Source organism: Temnothorax nylanderi, unplaced genomic scaffold (genome assembly GCF_030848795.1).
Source record: "Temnothorax nylanderi isolate EJ_2023f unplaced genomic scaffold, tnyl_v1.0 TNYL_tig0088_pilon, whole genome shotgun sequence".
NCBI lineage: Eukaryota > Metazoa > Arthropoda > Insecta > Hymenoptera > Formicidae > Temnothorax > Temnothorax nylanderi.
The window spans coordinates 280853-298466 of record NW_027249150.1 but is presented as its reverse complement, the minus strand read 5'-3'; the positions used below and the strand labels follow the sequence as shown (position 1 = coordinate 298466).

The 17614-nt window shown below is 45.8% G+C and overlaps 1 protein-coding gene across 1 annotated transcript; it reads right to left on the bottom strand.

Annotated features, from left to right (window-relative positions):
- Positions 1-649: 649 nt before the first annotated feature.
- Positions 650-16393, bottom strand: LOC139774801 (uncharacterized). Its single transcript, XM_071710285.1, has 2 exons — positions 16140-16393; positions 650-7557 (listed from the first exon to the last, which is right to left on the bottom strand). Exon 2 carries the CDS (start codon positions 7507-7509, stop codon positions 4000-4002), a length of 3510 nt encoding a protein of 1169 aa, XP_071566386.1. The 5' UTR covers positions 7510-7557; positions 16140-16393; the 3' UTR covers positions 650-3999.
- Positions 16394-17614: the final 1221 nt, after the last annotated feature.

The following is a 17614-nucleotide window of genomic DNA, read 5'->3' as shown; positions in this document are numbered from 1 at the left end:
GTGGTATTTTTTTTTAAGTTAAAAATAACAAATTTATTGTAAACAGTATTGATGAAAGTAATATTTGTCTGATAATCGTCATCGTCGCCAGATTGCTTTGACATTCAATAATATCTCGATCTGTCATAAATATCTTTTCTCATATTTTTCATCTGGTAACCGTTGTGCCTCTTGCACCGAAACACCAAAGAATTTAATTCGTATACGATCGCTTGCTGTTATCCGGAAATTGTTGCAGCGACGCGCGCGAAAGAACCACGGCTTCCCCGACGTCGCCCGGATTTTTGTCATCCACCCCTCTGCGCGCGTGCCCTCTTCTCTCCTCGCGATAATAATTAAATCGACATCCCCGGCGCGATGGTAAATGGTAACGCGTCGCGCACGGGCCATTAAGTGCACAATACGCGTATCTGCATGGGACACAATTAAGAGCGGGGTCGAGGTAGAGCCGTTTTGCATGGACGTGCGCGTTTTGCGTGTCACCGCGCGCGTCGCGCACGTGGGGCAGGAATAAATAAGGGAAGTCGAGGGTAAAGCGGGGGTAGGGGGGATGGGATGCCGTGTCCCCCTCCCCCTCTTTCCATCCCGGGTAGTTTCGTTCTCGAACTTTTTCGGAAAAATCCCCGCCAAGGTCGCGACCTCCTTCCTCCTCTCTCTGACCTTCTCGCCGGAGGGGGGGCCAGATGGTGAAGGCCCGTTTGTCCGGGCCCATCTCGCCGGCACGACAATGCCAGCTAAAAATTCGTTTTTCCCCATCGAAAATCGCTCCTTCTCCCTCTGTCCAGCGACCGTTTCCATTTCTTCCTTTTCCATCTTTCTTTTTCTCTCTCTCTCTCATTTCTACTCCCTCGATGGATCTGCGTAATGGCCGATCTCCTCTCTCCTCCCCTAAGTCATATTAATGCACGCGTGCGCGCATACTAATTCAGATGAATTTTCGGCAACGGCCGGCATCGGTGTGTGCCATGCGCCGTTAAATGACGCGGTTCTCGAATTTCAGCTGCGCGAGCGCGCGGGGAAAAACTTTTATGGCCCCTGAGACAAAAACCATGGCTCGTGCCATGGAAATTGTCCCGGAATAAATCATTGCCGTATCTGACATCCGTCCGGCGAATTCGCATTACCGGAACGCGACGGGCACCGAATGTTGCATTTCACCGGGAACCGATATATGTCTAGTCGATCGCGTTATTTATCGTCTCTAGCGCGTCACTCTCGACAGCACTTTTATGGAGCGTAATTTATTTTCTCGCCATATTGCTCTTTGAACTAAATTTTGAAAATTTCGGCACGCGCAATTGCAAGTTATCACGATTATTTATTAATTAAACTTAAATTAAAGCTTCGTATCTGTACAATTTTTAAAAACATCTAAATACAGTTGTTTTCGAAAATATATGTAAATTAATCTAAACCTGAGCTTGTTCACAAGCTATGTCCTTTCCATCGTTACGTTGCTCTATGATGATATTAATGTTATATTTGTTTTAAGAAGATTTTTTAATTATCTAATTAGGAGATAAAATCTGCTGAAATTTTTTAAATAATTTTTTGGTGAAATAATATTTGCACTCTCCAAATATCGCTCGGTAAGTAAAGAGAGTATGATTGCGCTGAGTAAGCGGAGTTATTATTTTACGATAGAGCAAGGGCGACGTCGTGTAGGCGGAAATGCATCGTGCATGTTTGTTCATCGTAGAGGGATAGGCACACCGGTGTGCTGCGAGAAAACGTGTTTGGGAAGCTAGGCAGGTCAGAACGGCTGCACGCCCAGCAATCGAGAATGTGGTCATTGCGGGCAACAGCTGCCCTTTCGAGCATTTCAATTGTATTCGAGCGCTGACGAAGAAATCGCCGAAACTTTTTCGCGACACCAACCTAATGAGGATCTTTACGTGAACATTAGTCTCTACGTGAACATTTGAATATTCCAATCGTTTCTATTCTCTTCGGAAATTTTTAGGAGCAGACGATAATCTAAAATTGTCTTTGCGGAAACCATTAAAATGTATATTGCGCGTCATAAACCGGTTGTATTCCTAATGGATTTCGAGATAAGTATTTATGGGGACATTTCCGTGAAACAATTCCGCAGTTATCCGCAACTTATTTTCAAGGAAAAGTCTCGCAATCGCGTCGTTACGAGGGGAGAAGATCGGCTACGACACGATCGAGAAAGAGAGAGAGAGAGAGAGAGAGTACACCTGACAGAAACCACATTTATTATAATCGTAACAGATCGGCCCGTCACATTCGGATATATCTTATCGAGAGCTGCGTGACAACGAGGAAGTTGGCGGGTAACGCGGTTTCTCAAGCTGCAAAGGCACGAGGTTCGAAACAGCTTTCAAGGAGGAACTTTTAATCTCGGACTCGACCGTCCGTGGCGTTTACCGACTAGACTAGGTAACTCTTAGTTAAAATAATCCGAGTGCGCTACATAGCTCTCGTATGTAGCTCATACATATATAAATCGGGGGCCGTTCGTGTGTCGAATATTCGAGTGGATCGAGCTTGGTCGTTTCGCGACCCCCTCGCCCAAGGCGGGGTCGGACGGGGGGCCGATCGTTATATTGATATATTCCGCGGAACATTTACGAGAGACGCGCGCTACATCTCGTCATTATAAGTTAAAAGTTATTTAAAGTCTATGTAATGCGTTGGCTGTGTATACGATTGTACTCTTTGTTGCGGGTTATACTGTGTCCACCCCTGAGTTGGTTGGCGATTCTCTCTGCACATTTGATACCCCAATACCTCCGTTACCATTGTATCGCGCTCTCGCCCACGCGGCTGTACGCGTCGCGACGCGTAATTAGCGGTCGCGCCTAATTAGCGCCGCCCGACGCTTTCTCGGAGTCTAGCGTATTCTATGTGTGTATGATAAATACCTCTCTAAATCTTCCCTATCTCTGAGAAAACTCTCTTCTTACTCACGTAATTAAATATATATATTTATATATAAAATATTGACTAGAACAGTCGCGAAAAGGAAAGTTGATAAAAGACGATGAATGGTTTTAATGCCAAGTGATCGATCGCGCTCGATCTTCCGCGCGAATTTCTTTTTTCTTTTTTGTTTTTTAGTTCACTTGAGCAGAAGCAAAACCGATATGCTAAAGCAAGAGAAAACGGACGAAATGAAATGCGGAGCGAAGAGAATGAAGGCCTCCCGATGTCGAGGAGCCTGTCGCGTTTAAAATAGGAACTTTGTCAATCACCCGTTCGTGTTTTAATTAGTTACACTTAAATATTTACAAGAATTATATAACGAGTATGTTCCCTATACTTAGAACAATAATAACAATCTCGTCTCGTTATTTTTCTGGAAGGTTTTTCCCTTCCGAAGGAGATCGTTTCGGTCTGCTAAATTCGTCGCCCTCGAGAACCATTTCGAAATAAAATACGTGTAAATGTGTCCTACTCCTTGTTGCTTCAGGACGATCTCCCTGTATTTCGAGTGTACGAGTTGACGTGTTGCGAAAAAAAAAAAACGAGCAATCTCGCGTCGTGGCAATGGCGCGTTTTGGAACGAAATACCGTCAGATGGGATTATCTTCTCATAAAGATAATATTGCACAGTGAAAGATGGATTTTGAACTGATTAATGTCTAAGAAGATAATTCAAAAACTTTTTCCTATTTATAGTGACTATCTTCTCAGACGTTGAATGGCTTCAGAATTATTTTTTGCACGATGCAAAATTAGCTTCGAAGGAGAAGAATAATCTCGTCTGGGTATCGTCTATTTTTACGTTCGTTCTATAAATTCGCAGCATGGAATCAGAGGGACTCACTAATCGGATAATAGGAAAGCCTGCAATAGTCGCTAAAGATACGTAAAAATTAATGGAACGTCAAAGTTATTATAGTGTAAAATAAAACTTGCCGTCTTACACGATAAATAGGAACCGATACCACGTGCTCAGGTCGCAGATGCAGATGCTGCCGCCCGTATTCTTTTAAGCGATGTGCGATGTAGGGCGATCGCGATCTAAATTCAGGCGGGGGTGAGAGTGAAGGAGGCGGTCAGAGCGTTGCCGATTCTGGACTTGACCGGCAAGTAGACTAGAGCCGGCGCGAATCTCTTCGCCGAGCTCGACTCGGCGCCCACCTGCATCAGATCCTGCTCCTCGATCAGGAACGGCTGCATGATGGTCTTGTCGGGGTTCGTGTCCTGCGGCATCGCGTAACAGGCCGGCATCTTCTGCTTGTTCGCCACGTCCCTCAGGGTCTTGCTGAGCTCGGCGATCACGCTCTCCGTCGGATCGCCTATCGCCTTGTGATCCTTCCGCACGTGTTTCTTAATGCGATTCAGATTCGTCGTCGCGTAGCCGCACTGGGCGCACTTGTACACACCCTGAGGCGTCACCTGCACCGCGGTTTCGTCCTGCCGCGGGTTTCTCGCGGGCTCGGACACGCTCCGATCGGTTTGCGGACTGCATCCCACGCGGTCGTTTTTCGAATCCTGATCAGCTCTGTCCTTGACGTCGCTTGTTTTGACGTCAATGTCCGATCTGAAATTATTCACTAGAGGATGCTGGAATTGCGACAACAGAGAGGGGAACTGATGCTTGGCGAGCAGATGCTGATGAAGCAGCTCCGGCTGATGGAAGTCGTGCGAGCAGATCGGGCATTGCAGCGCGCGATCCCCCTCGAGATTTTCCTGAGAGCTCACGTGGGACCGCTCGTGAAGAAAGAGGAAGGGTAGCACGGGGGTCGTAAAGTTGCAGTAGCCGCAGCGATAGTTCTTCAGTTGAGGTTCCTCGGACGAGGAGCCGAGGAGATTCGACAGCATCTGATTTCCCAGACTCGTGTAATCGACAGGCTTGGCCTGTTGGGCGACCTCGAAGCCATTGGGAATCTTCAGATTCGACGTTGGCTGCGTGTTCTTCGCTGAAGCGACGCTTCTACCGCTGGTTCTGGACGTCGCTTGATACTGCTGCTCCAATTCGTGCCATTTGTCGACCCCTGCTTTCCCGTGGTCGCTCATCAGGTGAGCTTTCAGCCACTTGATGCTGCGGAACCTTCGACTGCAGATCGGACATACCTCGGTGAAGTGGGTGAAGTATCTGTGACTGAGATCGCTCAGTTGCTCCGGTTTCAGTGTCGAGTCTTCGGCGCTGGGAGCGTCAAAGGACTCCTGCTTGTTCGACGTCGATCCCGACGACGTGTTCTCGTCGACGATCCCGTGAGTATTGTGCTTGTGAACCCGCAGGAAGTACTTGCTGCATAGCTCCTTGTTGCAGATGTTGCAGATGACGCCGCCGATCTGCGCGCCATTCTCGATCTCGATGCCGTGCATCCGTTGCATGTGCGTCTTCATGAAATATTTGTTACACAGCTCCTTGTTGCAGATCTCACAGTAACTCGACGTGGGGGTGAGCGACGTCACCTTCCTCTCTGTCGTCGTCATCGTCGTCGTCGTCGTCGTCGTCGTCGTCGTCGCCGTCGTTTGGCCGCTCGGAGTCTGACTGGTTGGCGTCGAACTGGCGGAAGAGGCGATTACCGTTGGCGGCAGTGTCGGCAGAGTGATAGCGCTGGACACAATGGGTTGATGTTCCTCGCTAATGTGTCTCCTCAGTGCGTCTTGGCTAGGATAATCCTTCTCGCAGAGAGTGCAGAAAATAGTTGAAATTACCGTGGGCGACTTCTGCGGCGGCGACGAGGCTCCGTCACCGGCGACACCGTGTTCGGTCGCCATGTGAACGCGCAGAGCCGACCTCGAGTCACATTCCCTGCCGCACACGGCGCAGGATAATCCTTTACCGGAATCCAGACCGTTCAGCTGCATGATCATAGTCTGCAGCTTCTGAAGATCCTCCGAGATCGAGTCGGTACGCTGATCGGAGCCGTCCAGATCGTATTCCTGCTTCGGCGAGCCGCGTTCCTCGTTCTCGTGCATCTTCCTGCAATGCGCCTGATACAGACCGATCGTCTGGAAGCGAATGTCGCAAGGTTTGCACTCGTGCTCCTCGCCGCTGCGGTCGTTGGACTCCGCACCCGTCGCGGCAACTTCCGACACGATCAAGTTCAGCGGACTGGTCTGCACCTGGTGCCAAGTGGCGACGGCCGTGCCGGGATTGCCGGGCGATTTCTCGTTGTCCTGCACGACGACGCCGTGCCGTTTCATTTTATGCGTGCGCAGGAAATACTTGTTGCAGTACTCCTTGCAGCAGATCTCGCAGAACGCTTCCGGATTTATGACGCCCAGATGACGCAGAAGATCGACGCTGAAACCGGAATCGCGTGCTTGCTGGATGGACTGGGGCGAGAGGTGTCTCGGGGCCGGCATGAAGGTCGCATCTTCCTGTTCAACGCCATATTCCTGCTTCATAAGCGCTTCCATGCCGCCGGGACTGTCGCGCGGCGTCACTTGGTCCTCCTCGTTCTGCGACACAATAATCTGCTGGCCGTCCGTCTGCTGATCTGTCGGCGACTCATTGTGCGTTTTCAGCTTGTGCTTTCTCGCGGGATCCTCGTTGCGGAAACGCTTCTGCGGCGGAGTTGCCGGCGGCTCCAGTTTCACACTCGGATTACCTGCGGGGAAGTTCGCGGCGCCGAACACGCCGCTGGCAACGACGACATTGGCGGAATCTAGAGCCACGGTTGGCGCCGGCGAGTCGACGTAGATCCCATGCTTGTTGGCCTTGTGCGTCTTCAGGAAGTACTTGTTGCAAAACTCCTTGTTGCACATGTCGCAATACGCGTCCGGATTGAAAATCTTGACCGGCACAGGACCGAGGGAGGATCTGGGGAGCTGAGGATCGGTCAAGGGAAAGCTTGGCAGGGGTAGATACTGCGCGAGGGCACCCGGAAAACTCGAGAGCGCCTGTAAGTGATTGGTCATCGTGACGATCTGATTTACCGGGCCGCCCGACCACGATTCGTCGCTCTGCGACTGCATCTGCGTCTGCGACTGCACGTGCTGCTGGCTGCCGGGCGCCAGCCACGTGGTCGCGAAGTTCTTAACGCTTAAGAGACTAACGGGACCCTCGTTAGTCGGGTCCAGCTGCTGCGCCGGCTCTACCTTGATCGCGACAGCCGGCGTCACCTGACTCGCGCCACCGTGCTCGCCGTCCACGTGGACATTGAGCGTCTCGTCGCTGTCGAAGAGCCGGCCGCAGTGCTGGCAGCGAAACTCGTTGTTCAGATTCTCGTCTTTCGACGACGGCGAATGGTGATGGTGGTGGTGGTGGTGATGGTGGTGGTGGTGTTGTTGGTGGTGGTGATCGTTGCTCAGCAACGGCGATCGCGACGACGGCTTACCTTCGACGTCCTCGTCCCTGCGTTCGTCCTCGCGCGCATCCTCGTGCACGCCCGCGAGGCCGGACGAGACTCTTACCGGCGTGGTCTGCTTCCGACGCTTCTTGGGCCCGGCGTCGGCGGGATCGCCGCGAACGCGCTTCCAGACGTCGCGTTCGCCGCAGCTCGAACCGTCGCTGTCCAGCTCCGTCGCCTCCGCCGTCGCCGCCGTGGCCTCGTGCGACGATGTCACGCTCGACGACATCTTGATGGATCTCACGCACCCCGCTGCTCTTCCTCAGATGTTGCCCGTCTAGCAAGGAACAGACAAATGTCTCGCGTTTAAAAAATTACAAAAAAAAGAAACGATCTGGCATTTGATAATGTTTTCGTGAAAAAGAAAGCCATAATACAGTTCTCTCCATGTAACTTAATTTTGCACTTTCCTCAACATTTGGATTGATAAATTCGCATTTAGATATGCATAATTATATATCAGGAATAGACAAACTATAACTCGCGTAATTGTTATTATATTCTAAAGTTTGTTAATAAAAAATTTGTCGAAAATTTTATTATATTTTTATAATATCCCCTTGAACTGTAAAGCTCAAAATACTATCTATCCTTTTATAAAAAAAAGTTTGCTAGCCCTTGATTTCGACATCTATCTATTTAGACGTCTATCATTACCTCTTTTAATGGAATAGCTAGTGTCCAATTTCAAGAATGTCATACAAGAACATCGCGGCACAATATAATATAAATTCCGAATATGTTGTCTCGCGAGTGCGGAGAATCGCGAATGCTCGTCGAAGGCGACATTAATTCGAGGCAGATCATAATGATTTCGCTCGACCGATCTGAGGGGCAGGGAAAAGGGAAAGTTGGGGTCGGCTAACGAGCACTTCGTGCTGCAGGAAGACGCACGCGAAACTTGACGAACGAGACACGGTGAACGAGACACCCTCGCTCGCGCGCGACGGACATGCGGTCTCGAAAAAGGGAGACGCGGGATATCGGACAGGCAAGGCGGGGGGGAGGGGGGAGAGCAGGGTGGACACCCTCCCATGACTCATATTATACGTCCACCCTACGTATTCAGAGAATTCGGAAGATAGTACGAATATGCATTTCAGAAAGCGCGGCGTAATTACTAATTCAGGATGACAGCCTTGTATCGCGAATGTAATGTAAGTGGACGATACACGGTCAGTGAACCCTGAACGATATTCTGCCATTGTGTGTCCGGCCGTGCGTGATACACGCGTGAGAAAGATCGCGTGAGCTGTGCGTGCACAAGTTCGAAAACATTTCAACGCAATGATTTTTATACTTAGGTTCCCTGTTATCCAGTGTCGCGAAGGGAAAGAAAATTGTGGGAAAAGTTTGTCGACTATTTCTTGCGATCTAACGCTTCGCATTTTACTCGTTCGTTGTAAGCACAATTTAATTTCATTTAGCTAACTATTACAGTCTGGAAGTAATAAGATTTAGACTAATTAATATTACGTATTAAGAAATTTAATACTTATAATAAATATTAAGAATATAATTAATATGTATTAGAATGATTATATTAATTAAAGCTTATTGATGATAAAATGTTCTTAAATGTCTATGAATGTTCGTGCGAGAATCGCTCGCATAATCTTTGTTTTTAACACCCGAAGCTGCGTGGAATGTTAACCCGTTTGTATACGTTTTTTTTTTGCACCTCGGAGCGTATAGGTGAGTCTGTCACATTTGACGCTATTTTTCCCTACCTTAAAGTATTTAAAAAAAATTAAAGTAATTTAAATCGACCTGACTGGCAATATATATAACGTCTTTCCGATATGAACATTGAAAAACTGTGAGCCAACTTGGTTTGTCGGATTCACACAGAACTTTTTTTCGGATCAATCATCGAGACATTATTAATTTCGACCATGGGTTTTGGTCAGTTGATGTAATTTCTAAATTAAATAGTTTAAATTTTTTATTGCGAAAAAATATTACCCCAGCCAGGGTTTGAACCTGGAACCTCCCGTATGCCAATCCGACCACTGGGGCTGTGGTAATATTTATCGCAATAACAAACTATAAGATGGAGCATCGATTACTATATAGGTCGACGGTGTATAATAAACAGAATGATAAATTTCTTTCGCCAGTACATAGAATAACAATTAAAGTAATTTAAATTACTTTAATTGTTATTCTATGTACTGGCGAAAGAAATTTATCATTCTGTTTATTTTAAAAAATCTGAAAAAATTTATGAAACATCTGTCTGGTTTGTTGTAGTTGACGATTTTATAATCATTTTGATAAACATCGTTTATTTAACATTTTCTGATAGGCTTGCAAGTTTTACCAGTTACGAGCCGATATCAATTTGGCTCGGACGCCGTAGACCCACGTATACAGACGGAGGTTCAAGATTAGTGCAACCAACACTTTGTAAAATCCTCACCCGCGGGATACACAGGTCCTCGTGCTTCAAACGTCTTCGTTTCATGACCGATGGACCGTGGAGATCGCGTCCGCATCGAAACGTGACACCTCGAGAACCGCACGTCGTCGTCGTCGTGAGTCACGCGCAGCCTCGTCACGCATCTCTCGCGATTACGAAAACTTCGCGACACTTTGCAAAACTCGAAACAGGGCACAGTCCGCGACAGGGCAATCGCCTCGCCTTTTGGCTGAGATCGCCGCGTTATTGGCACGTGGCGTTACCGAGGGTGAGTGAACTGCATGGACCTTGGACGTCGTTGGTCAGCCTCACCCTCTCCGGCGGGGATATTTCCATTTTCGCGTCGTCGCCGGGCTCTCCCTTTCGCGAGAACGAGAAAATCGAGGTCGTCGCTCGAAACTTCCTCATTCGATATCGATCTTTGTCGGATCAAAGAAGTCCGCGGAGAGACGCGAAATCCGTGGTGGCGGAACTGACGGCAAGATAACGTTAAGACGCGATTGCACGAGAGGGAATCGGAGGGAAATGCAAATGACAGTGTTGAAACGTTTTAGTCGAGAGCTCAGGTATTCGCGTGCCTTGATCTCCGCGGCCCTCGGCAGCTTTGGATTCTGCCACGTTACTGTTAGGTATAGGCACGGTGTCCTATGAAGGGTCTGTCACGCCGTTTCCACGTCCCTACCACCTTCGGAGACCGCGATACAAATCTCCCCACCCCGCTCCGTCATCCCCGCATTCTGCTGCATTCTGCGGGTTGATGATTTCCGGATTTATCTGAGCGCGGCAACAATAACATGTTCGTGTAGAAATAATATTTTAAGGAGAATTCAACATTGCACCGTCTTCATTTTGTGTGCGACATTGATGAATATTGAACAAGATTTATATCGTGATATGTATGCAACAAAATAAGTAAATATTAATATTTTCGAGCGGAATCTTATGCCTAATAATAATGTTTGCGAATTTTATACGTGCCACCTTTATGTTTTTGAACCACGCGTTGATTGTTATTCAGTCTTGAAATGTAGTTTTATGACAAAATTGGAAAATGTAATATAATTACATTTATTAAATTTAATATTAAATTCCAATTAAATTGATCAATTAGTATTAGTACTGGTTATAAAATTATTAAAATATATAGGGTATCTATTATTATACGAGGGTTTTATATACTGTACATTCTTTTATAGAAAATCAAAATTTATTTTTCTGAAAATTTAGCTAGGCGCAATTTTTCTCGCGACACTTTATAATATCTAACATTTAATTTAATAACACTTCGTGTCTAAGCGTTATAAAATAGATGAGTTATCTTTTATCAAAAGATATTAAACTTTGCTAAATTGAACGAGTAAAGATTACGAAGTTTGTGAAGACGTTTTGTAATAAAAGATTTATCGGTGTAAAATTTTAATACTGTTCGTTATATCAGATAAACACAAAGTTCTTTATGTTTTGATAAAGATTTGTGCTAATAATATAGTACTATGGTACTATAACGTGCGTTTTATCACATCTTAGTATTATTAAAAATCCGTAGAAAAAGTTCATCGTGATAATAGATGAAGAGAGATAAAGCTGATCGCATTCTTTCGTTTTTTTTTATCGAAGTTCATTGAAACAAAAATGTTTTTCCGATGACACACAGAGATATGAGAGCACAGAAGCGTATTCTCTCCAGTTCTATTTTTATCGGTGTATCATCTTACAATATGTATGTAAGAAGAATTGCTTATATTGATGCCGGATGAGAGACGTGTTATTCGTAAACCGACGATACATTCTTAGCTGTTTTGACAGGTTGTTTGAGAGCGATTTTAATAATAACTTGAGCAATTGTTAGGCCGATTAACAACCGAAGCTAGCATAGGTAAAATGTTTGTAAAAAATTAAAATTATATAATTATATTTCTTATCATATAATTCAAATAAAAATTTTTGAAATAACATCATTTGCTGCCTAAACTTGCAATTTTATATACAGCTAAAATCTGTTTTTGTATTTTTAATATCAGTATAAACTACTTTCACGTAAATTTTCTAGTTCACTGTGTTCCAAAAATATATTGAGCATTCTATTACATGTTCTTTCTCTTTTATTATAATTTTATTATATATAAATGTACTTATTTATACATAGATATATTGATATATAAAACTATTTATTAGTTCTGGCAATTATACTATAAAATTCATCTCCTTTAGGAGATGCACTCTCAAGTATTTAAAATGTAACGGCAACGATCTACACAACAATCGCCCCGCGGAGTTGTTTTTGCTTTCGGTTTGTCTAAAAAGAACAGCGGTTATTATTCGCAGTTGGTGCATGTGCGCGTGTGTGACGGAAATTGGATTATGTGAGGGTTGTAAAGCAATCGCTGACGCACGTCAGAGTGAGAGATAGGTAGAGGTAGTGAACGGGGCAGACAGCGAGGGTTCCGCGGAACCCGCGTATATTTCTCTACGCAACCTTTGACAGATTTTCTAAAAATACGCGTAAATACGCCCGTATGTTCGCGCGAGGGCAGAAAGCTCCGACATTGTGGAAACTCACCGCCGAAATTGGATGAATGATAGAGAGGGGCGGTGACCCGACTCGATGGGGTAGTTCGCCGTTCGCGAAAGGATGTCGGCGAAAAACACGTCGTCAGAGGCGCAAAGAGAGAGAGAAAGAGTGAGAGAGAGAGAGAGAGAGAGAGAGAGAGAGAGAGAGAGAGAGAGAGAGAGAGAGAGAGAGAGAGAGAGAGAGAGAGAGAGAGAGAGAGAGAGCACTGACAATGAGATAGAACAAGACTTACCGTATTATTATTACGCGTACACCGCGTTCGCCAGATTTTCTTTGACTTGTGTGGGTGGCATGGACGAGCGCGTGGGTGCAACGACAAACAACGTTGCACCCCCGCGAAATAATGGATGAACGCACGTCAAGGGTATTTTCGTGCGGCGCTCTCGTTGCAGCCTGACCGATGACGGTAAAATTCATCAGCGGTTCAATAATTCTAATAAAGTACGAAATGGCTTGACGCAGTTCGGGCGAGAAACGACACGTCGGCGTCGGTCGCGTTGCTGAGTTGCATTGAAATAAAATGGCTAAAGAATCTTTTAAATCGAGACATGTTACTACAACTGTATATCAGCCTGGCATTGATCGTTCCATTTTTAAACTATAAAATTTAACGACTAGGAACTTATATATTGATAGACACATTTCTTTTACGGTATTCGCTGCTGATTGAATTGCGAGAATCAAATGTCAGCAGTCACTTTCTGACTCACGACATTATTAAATAGAATTCTAATTAAATAATTCTAAAAATAATAATCTATTTTATCTTCCAAATCATATATCTTCCAGAATTTGATTTGTACCATTTCTAAAGAAGATAATTGGCTCGCATGACAAATAATTGTCCGATGACACTTGTATAATATAGAGCCTGATTAAAACAAGCGCAAAAGCAGGTCGGCGAAAGTAAGCGAGAGACGGCAAATCAATCGAACCTAAGGTGAAGCAATAAAAGCCCGGGGACATCAAACGGATCCAGATAGAGAGCAAGAAAGAGAAAGCAAGAGAGACAGAGAGAAAGAGAACAGAATCAATAGTGGGTATGGACAGTGAATTATGAAAGCCTTGTGGCTCCTTTCGCAAAAAGTCGAAAGAAAAGCTCGCGCGAACTTTTCGCGTGGATTGGACCGGTGCTCGAGCAAGCACGCGTGTCCGTGTACGCGGTGCGTGTACGTGCGTACCGCGTGGGCGTGTGCGGGATACACGCGGGTCCCGTTTACGTGTGATTTCAGTAGAGGCCTATTGATCGAGCGGCAAACTTCGGCGGTCCGCACACGCGCATAAGTCTTCCCGTAAACAAGACAAATATCATCGCCAGTCCCTGAAAATCTACCCGCGCACCCTCCCCTCAACGTCCTGAAACGTCCATCCGATTCGTCGCCGGTCTCTTTCTCGAGTCTCAAGCGGATCGACTTTGCCGTGGCTGCCGCTGAAATGTCAATGTTAACCATTACGGACGAGAGAGAGGAAGAGAGTCTTAATACTGTTAAATGGAATATACAGCCCCCCTTTTTTAAATAAGTTTTCTAATTTTGTGATTCTTGTACAAATAAATAAATAATATCTCTCATATTGGATTAAAAAATTTAGTATTTTAAGAGAGTACACACACATACATTGTTTTTGTTATTTTTTAAATATATTTTATTTACATCTTTGTCTTCTTTTTGTAAAAAATTATGTATAATATATAAACTATGTATATGTATATATATTATATGATATAACTTGTACTTAAGCTTAAGTGGCAGAATATAATATTAATGATTTAAAGGCATGCTATATTAAAATTAATTTTCCGCAAGTTTCAATGATTTTATATCTCACATTCTTTGTCTGAACATTCTTTCATGCATTATTCAAAAGTATGTAGCACCGTTTGAATTAAGAATAGGATTTTCGTTTTATATTTAGAACATCCAATAAATATGGATGTGAATATAAATTCGCGGTTTTGTAAAACAAATTTCATCGGTTAATATCTTTAGGGTCATACGTGTAAGGTAAGAAAATCACAAAGGTACGTCGGAACGTCTTAAATCACAAAGTTTGTCGGAAACTTCGAGGAGTTAAGTATAGCAGTCAACTCACTCGGCGGGAGCTCCGCGCACACGAATCTGTTACGGTATGGTAAAAGGTGTGATTCGCATAAAGGTGGGGATCGCGGGAGGTCGGATCTGCGCAATGCGTGTCGCCGGATGAACCACGTGGAGTATTCGCATGCAAAAGACGTCGCGGCGAGAATACCCGGTCGGCCGGTACTTTTAGTTCGCCCTGAAAGGGGAGCGGTGTAGTATCGTTTCGCGCATTCTGTAGATTCGGGGACCTGTTCTGACGAGAGGATCCGGAAGTACGGGGACATTACACGCAGTCCGTTTGGATCTCGCGGTCTGTCGGTCGATCCGATCGAGCCGAGTGCAAAGATCGTTCCGACAATCCGGATAAAAAGGGAGTTTATCGTGTCACCTTGCTTTTATCATATTACTTTCTCCGATTATAGTAATTCTACGTGATAAACGACTTAACTTTTTAAATTTCGTAAAGATTACCGCGCACGTGTGATAGAATCTATCGTTTGAGTGTCCGGGGAATGTTCCCGGGGGAAAGACTAGATAAAATCTGCAAACCACAATACGCGACGAGATTTAGATCTTTTAGATTCAGATGTTTTCAAAAGTTTATCGAAACAATCTATCGAAATGATCGCCAGGATAAGGATCGAATAATTTTTGTGACTTTAATGCTTTCGGCAGATATTTATATATTTATATACAATAATTAAAAGCGGCGAAACTATATCCGATATCTCGATCCCTCGATACATACGTGGCATCGTGGAACAGCTGAACGCGATCGCGAATAATCCCGATCGGCAGAACGGAGGATTGCACTCACCGTGATCAGCAGCGCGATGCGTGGATGTAAAACCATCCCAGAAAATCGCGGCTCGTCGACGGCCCCTTATTATTATCCATTTGTTAAGCACCGGCGAGGTGGCGGCTGGACGTGCGTGCCGGCGATAACGCGACGATAACACCACTTTGTTCACCGCGCACTGGAAAGCTGTGAGGAGGAGGGTGGAATAATGACAGATCGCGCGCTGTACCGACGAGGTGGCGAGGTGGCGATAATTAAGGAGCGAAACGGAAAAAAAAAGAAGAGATATATATCATGGCGGCGCGCGACGATATACGGGGTTTAGAAGAGGAATCGCCCGCGGCCTCGGCTACTTACTATTGTTTTGACCATCGTGCCACGATGGCGGCCATACTTGATATGAGAAAGTATCCCCCACATTGTCCGCGACCATCCACTAATTCCCCCATACACCCCCGCGCTGATTCAACCCTCCAGCCCGCCGCGGCCGCCGCGTCCCCGTCCCCGCGTTCCACGATTCAACGTCCTTCCCTCACGGAGTTGTCCCTCTCCCTGCCTGCCTGCCCGCCACCCCCACGTCCTTTCAAAGTCAGGGCCGACGCCTTTCTGCGAACAGACAGGCTCCCTTCTTTCTCTTATCGACCCCCAAATTTTCCTTTATTTCGCGCATATATTCGCTGTCGAACAACATGATCGTCTCTCTTATTTCTCAAAATTATTTTTAAGAAAAGGTCCGAAAAAAATGGAAAATTCGGAAATAATTAATGTTTCTTTAGTTGCTAAAACAAAACCTCTGAGCAAGAAAATATCTCTTTCCATCGTTGAAAATTGTAGGGTTTCCAAATGGCTACGATAAGATGACATTATAAAATTTATCATAAATCAATTTTATACGCATAAAGAACATTTTATACATGATAGAGAGAAAGCAGAAGCAAATGAGAATGTAATACAACTACGTTGTTATGTGCAACACGCTCCATCTTACCTACGTGGTACATCTCATGTACAGGAAAGTAGTAAAAGTCATTAGCGTGGTAAAGAAAAAGTTCGGGGACTTGGATGACGGCTCGCCATCACTGAACTTCTTCGTCAAGGCACTTCCTCCTCTTCCGAAGTTACGCACCTGCACACACGTGCGCTGAAAAAAAAAACACGCTCGCGCGCGTAAATACGCATACACACGCACACACGCGCACGCGAGAAACACACATACGTATGAGCCGTAAAGAACGTCGTTCTCGCGACCCAGCACGAGCAGTCTTTTACCCCAGTTCACAGTTCCCCTCGGGTAACACTGAGGTCTTTTGAGGGGGACGGAAGGGCGGGGGTGTCGGAGCGAAAGGGAAAGGGGACTTACGGAGGGGAAGAGGCGGGAGAGGAGAGGAGTGGCGACGAAGAAGAGAGAGAAAAAGGGGATGAAAGGAAAGAGAGAAGCGAGGCCGGTGTGTGTGGGGTGGTACTTTTACTGGTCACTTGGAATTCGCTGCCCCTCCACTACCACCCGATGGCATTAGAGCCCCCTTCCCGCTTGTCCGCGCTTTCGCCCCTCGTTCCCCGTGGTTCGACCGTGGTCCCGTGTCACCCCGCCTATAGAGGCTCCAACCGTCCACCCTCGCGCGCGGCAAATTAGTTTAGCCTCACGGATAAGTTCGAGCTAGCTCGAGCCTCTCCTCTCAGGATCTTTCTCCACCAAGAAAACGACACATAGGCTCTTTCTTAAAATGTCCGAGCCTACCGAAGAGTGGCCCTTTCTTTGACGGACGGCTCGGTATCGATTACCGCGTGTCGTTTGCGCCTGAATTCCGCTCCCAACGAATTGTATTATTTATCGTCGATAATTCCACTTTCATTGAAAATTGCGGATACGGACGTAATAATAGAACATGAATGTAAGGTGCAAGGGACTTAATGGTACGAGGAAATAGAAAAGTTCCTAATTAACCGGAATTTTTTCTTCGGCCAAAAGATATTTTTGGGGAGCGGCCAAGCGATTAGCAAACATGTGCAACGATAAAAGAATATGTAAAGAATGATTGTGGGATTACGAAGGATATAAAGCAGGGTCTTTATGTACGATGTGGATCAAAAACCACTATTTGCAGTGAGATCGTGCATAATTTAAGAGACAAATTGAGGCAGTTGGGCGCAAACGTCCATGCGTACCGGGGGCGTTCCGCATCTGCGGTCACGCACTTGTCACGCGATTCTATATACAGTATTGATAACGATATTGAAAGCCGGCGGTCTGCATTGGTTCCTGCAAATTCATGGCATTACGCGCCGACCGCTACCGAGCCCTAACCCGACAATTTTCATGAGGTATCCAACTCGATAATCCGTGAGAGCCTACGCCGGTGCTTGCGTTCTCATCGACCATCGTTCCTCTTTAAAATGCAACGGAACGAGCAATTGATAACGCCTTAGCATCTGTAAACTAAAACACTATTTTTGTCATCTATA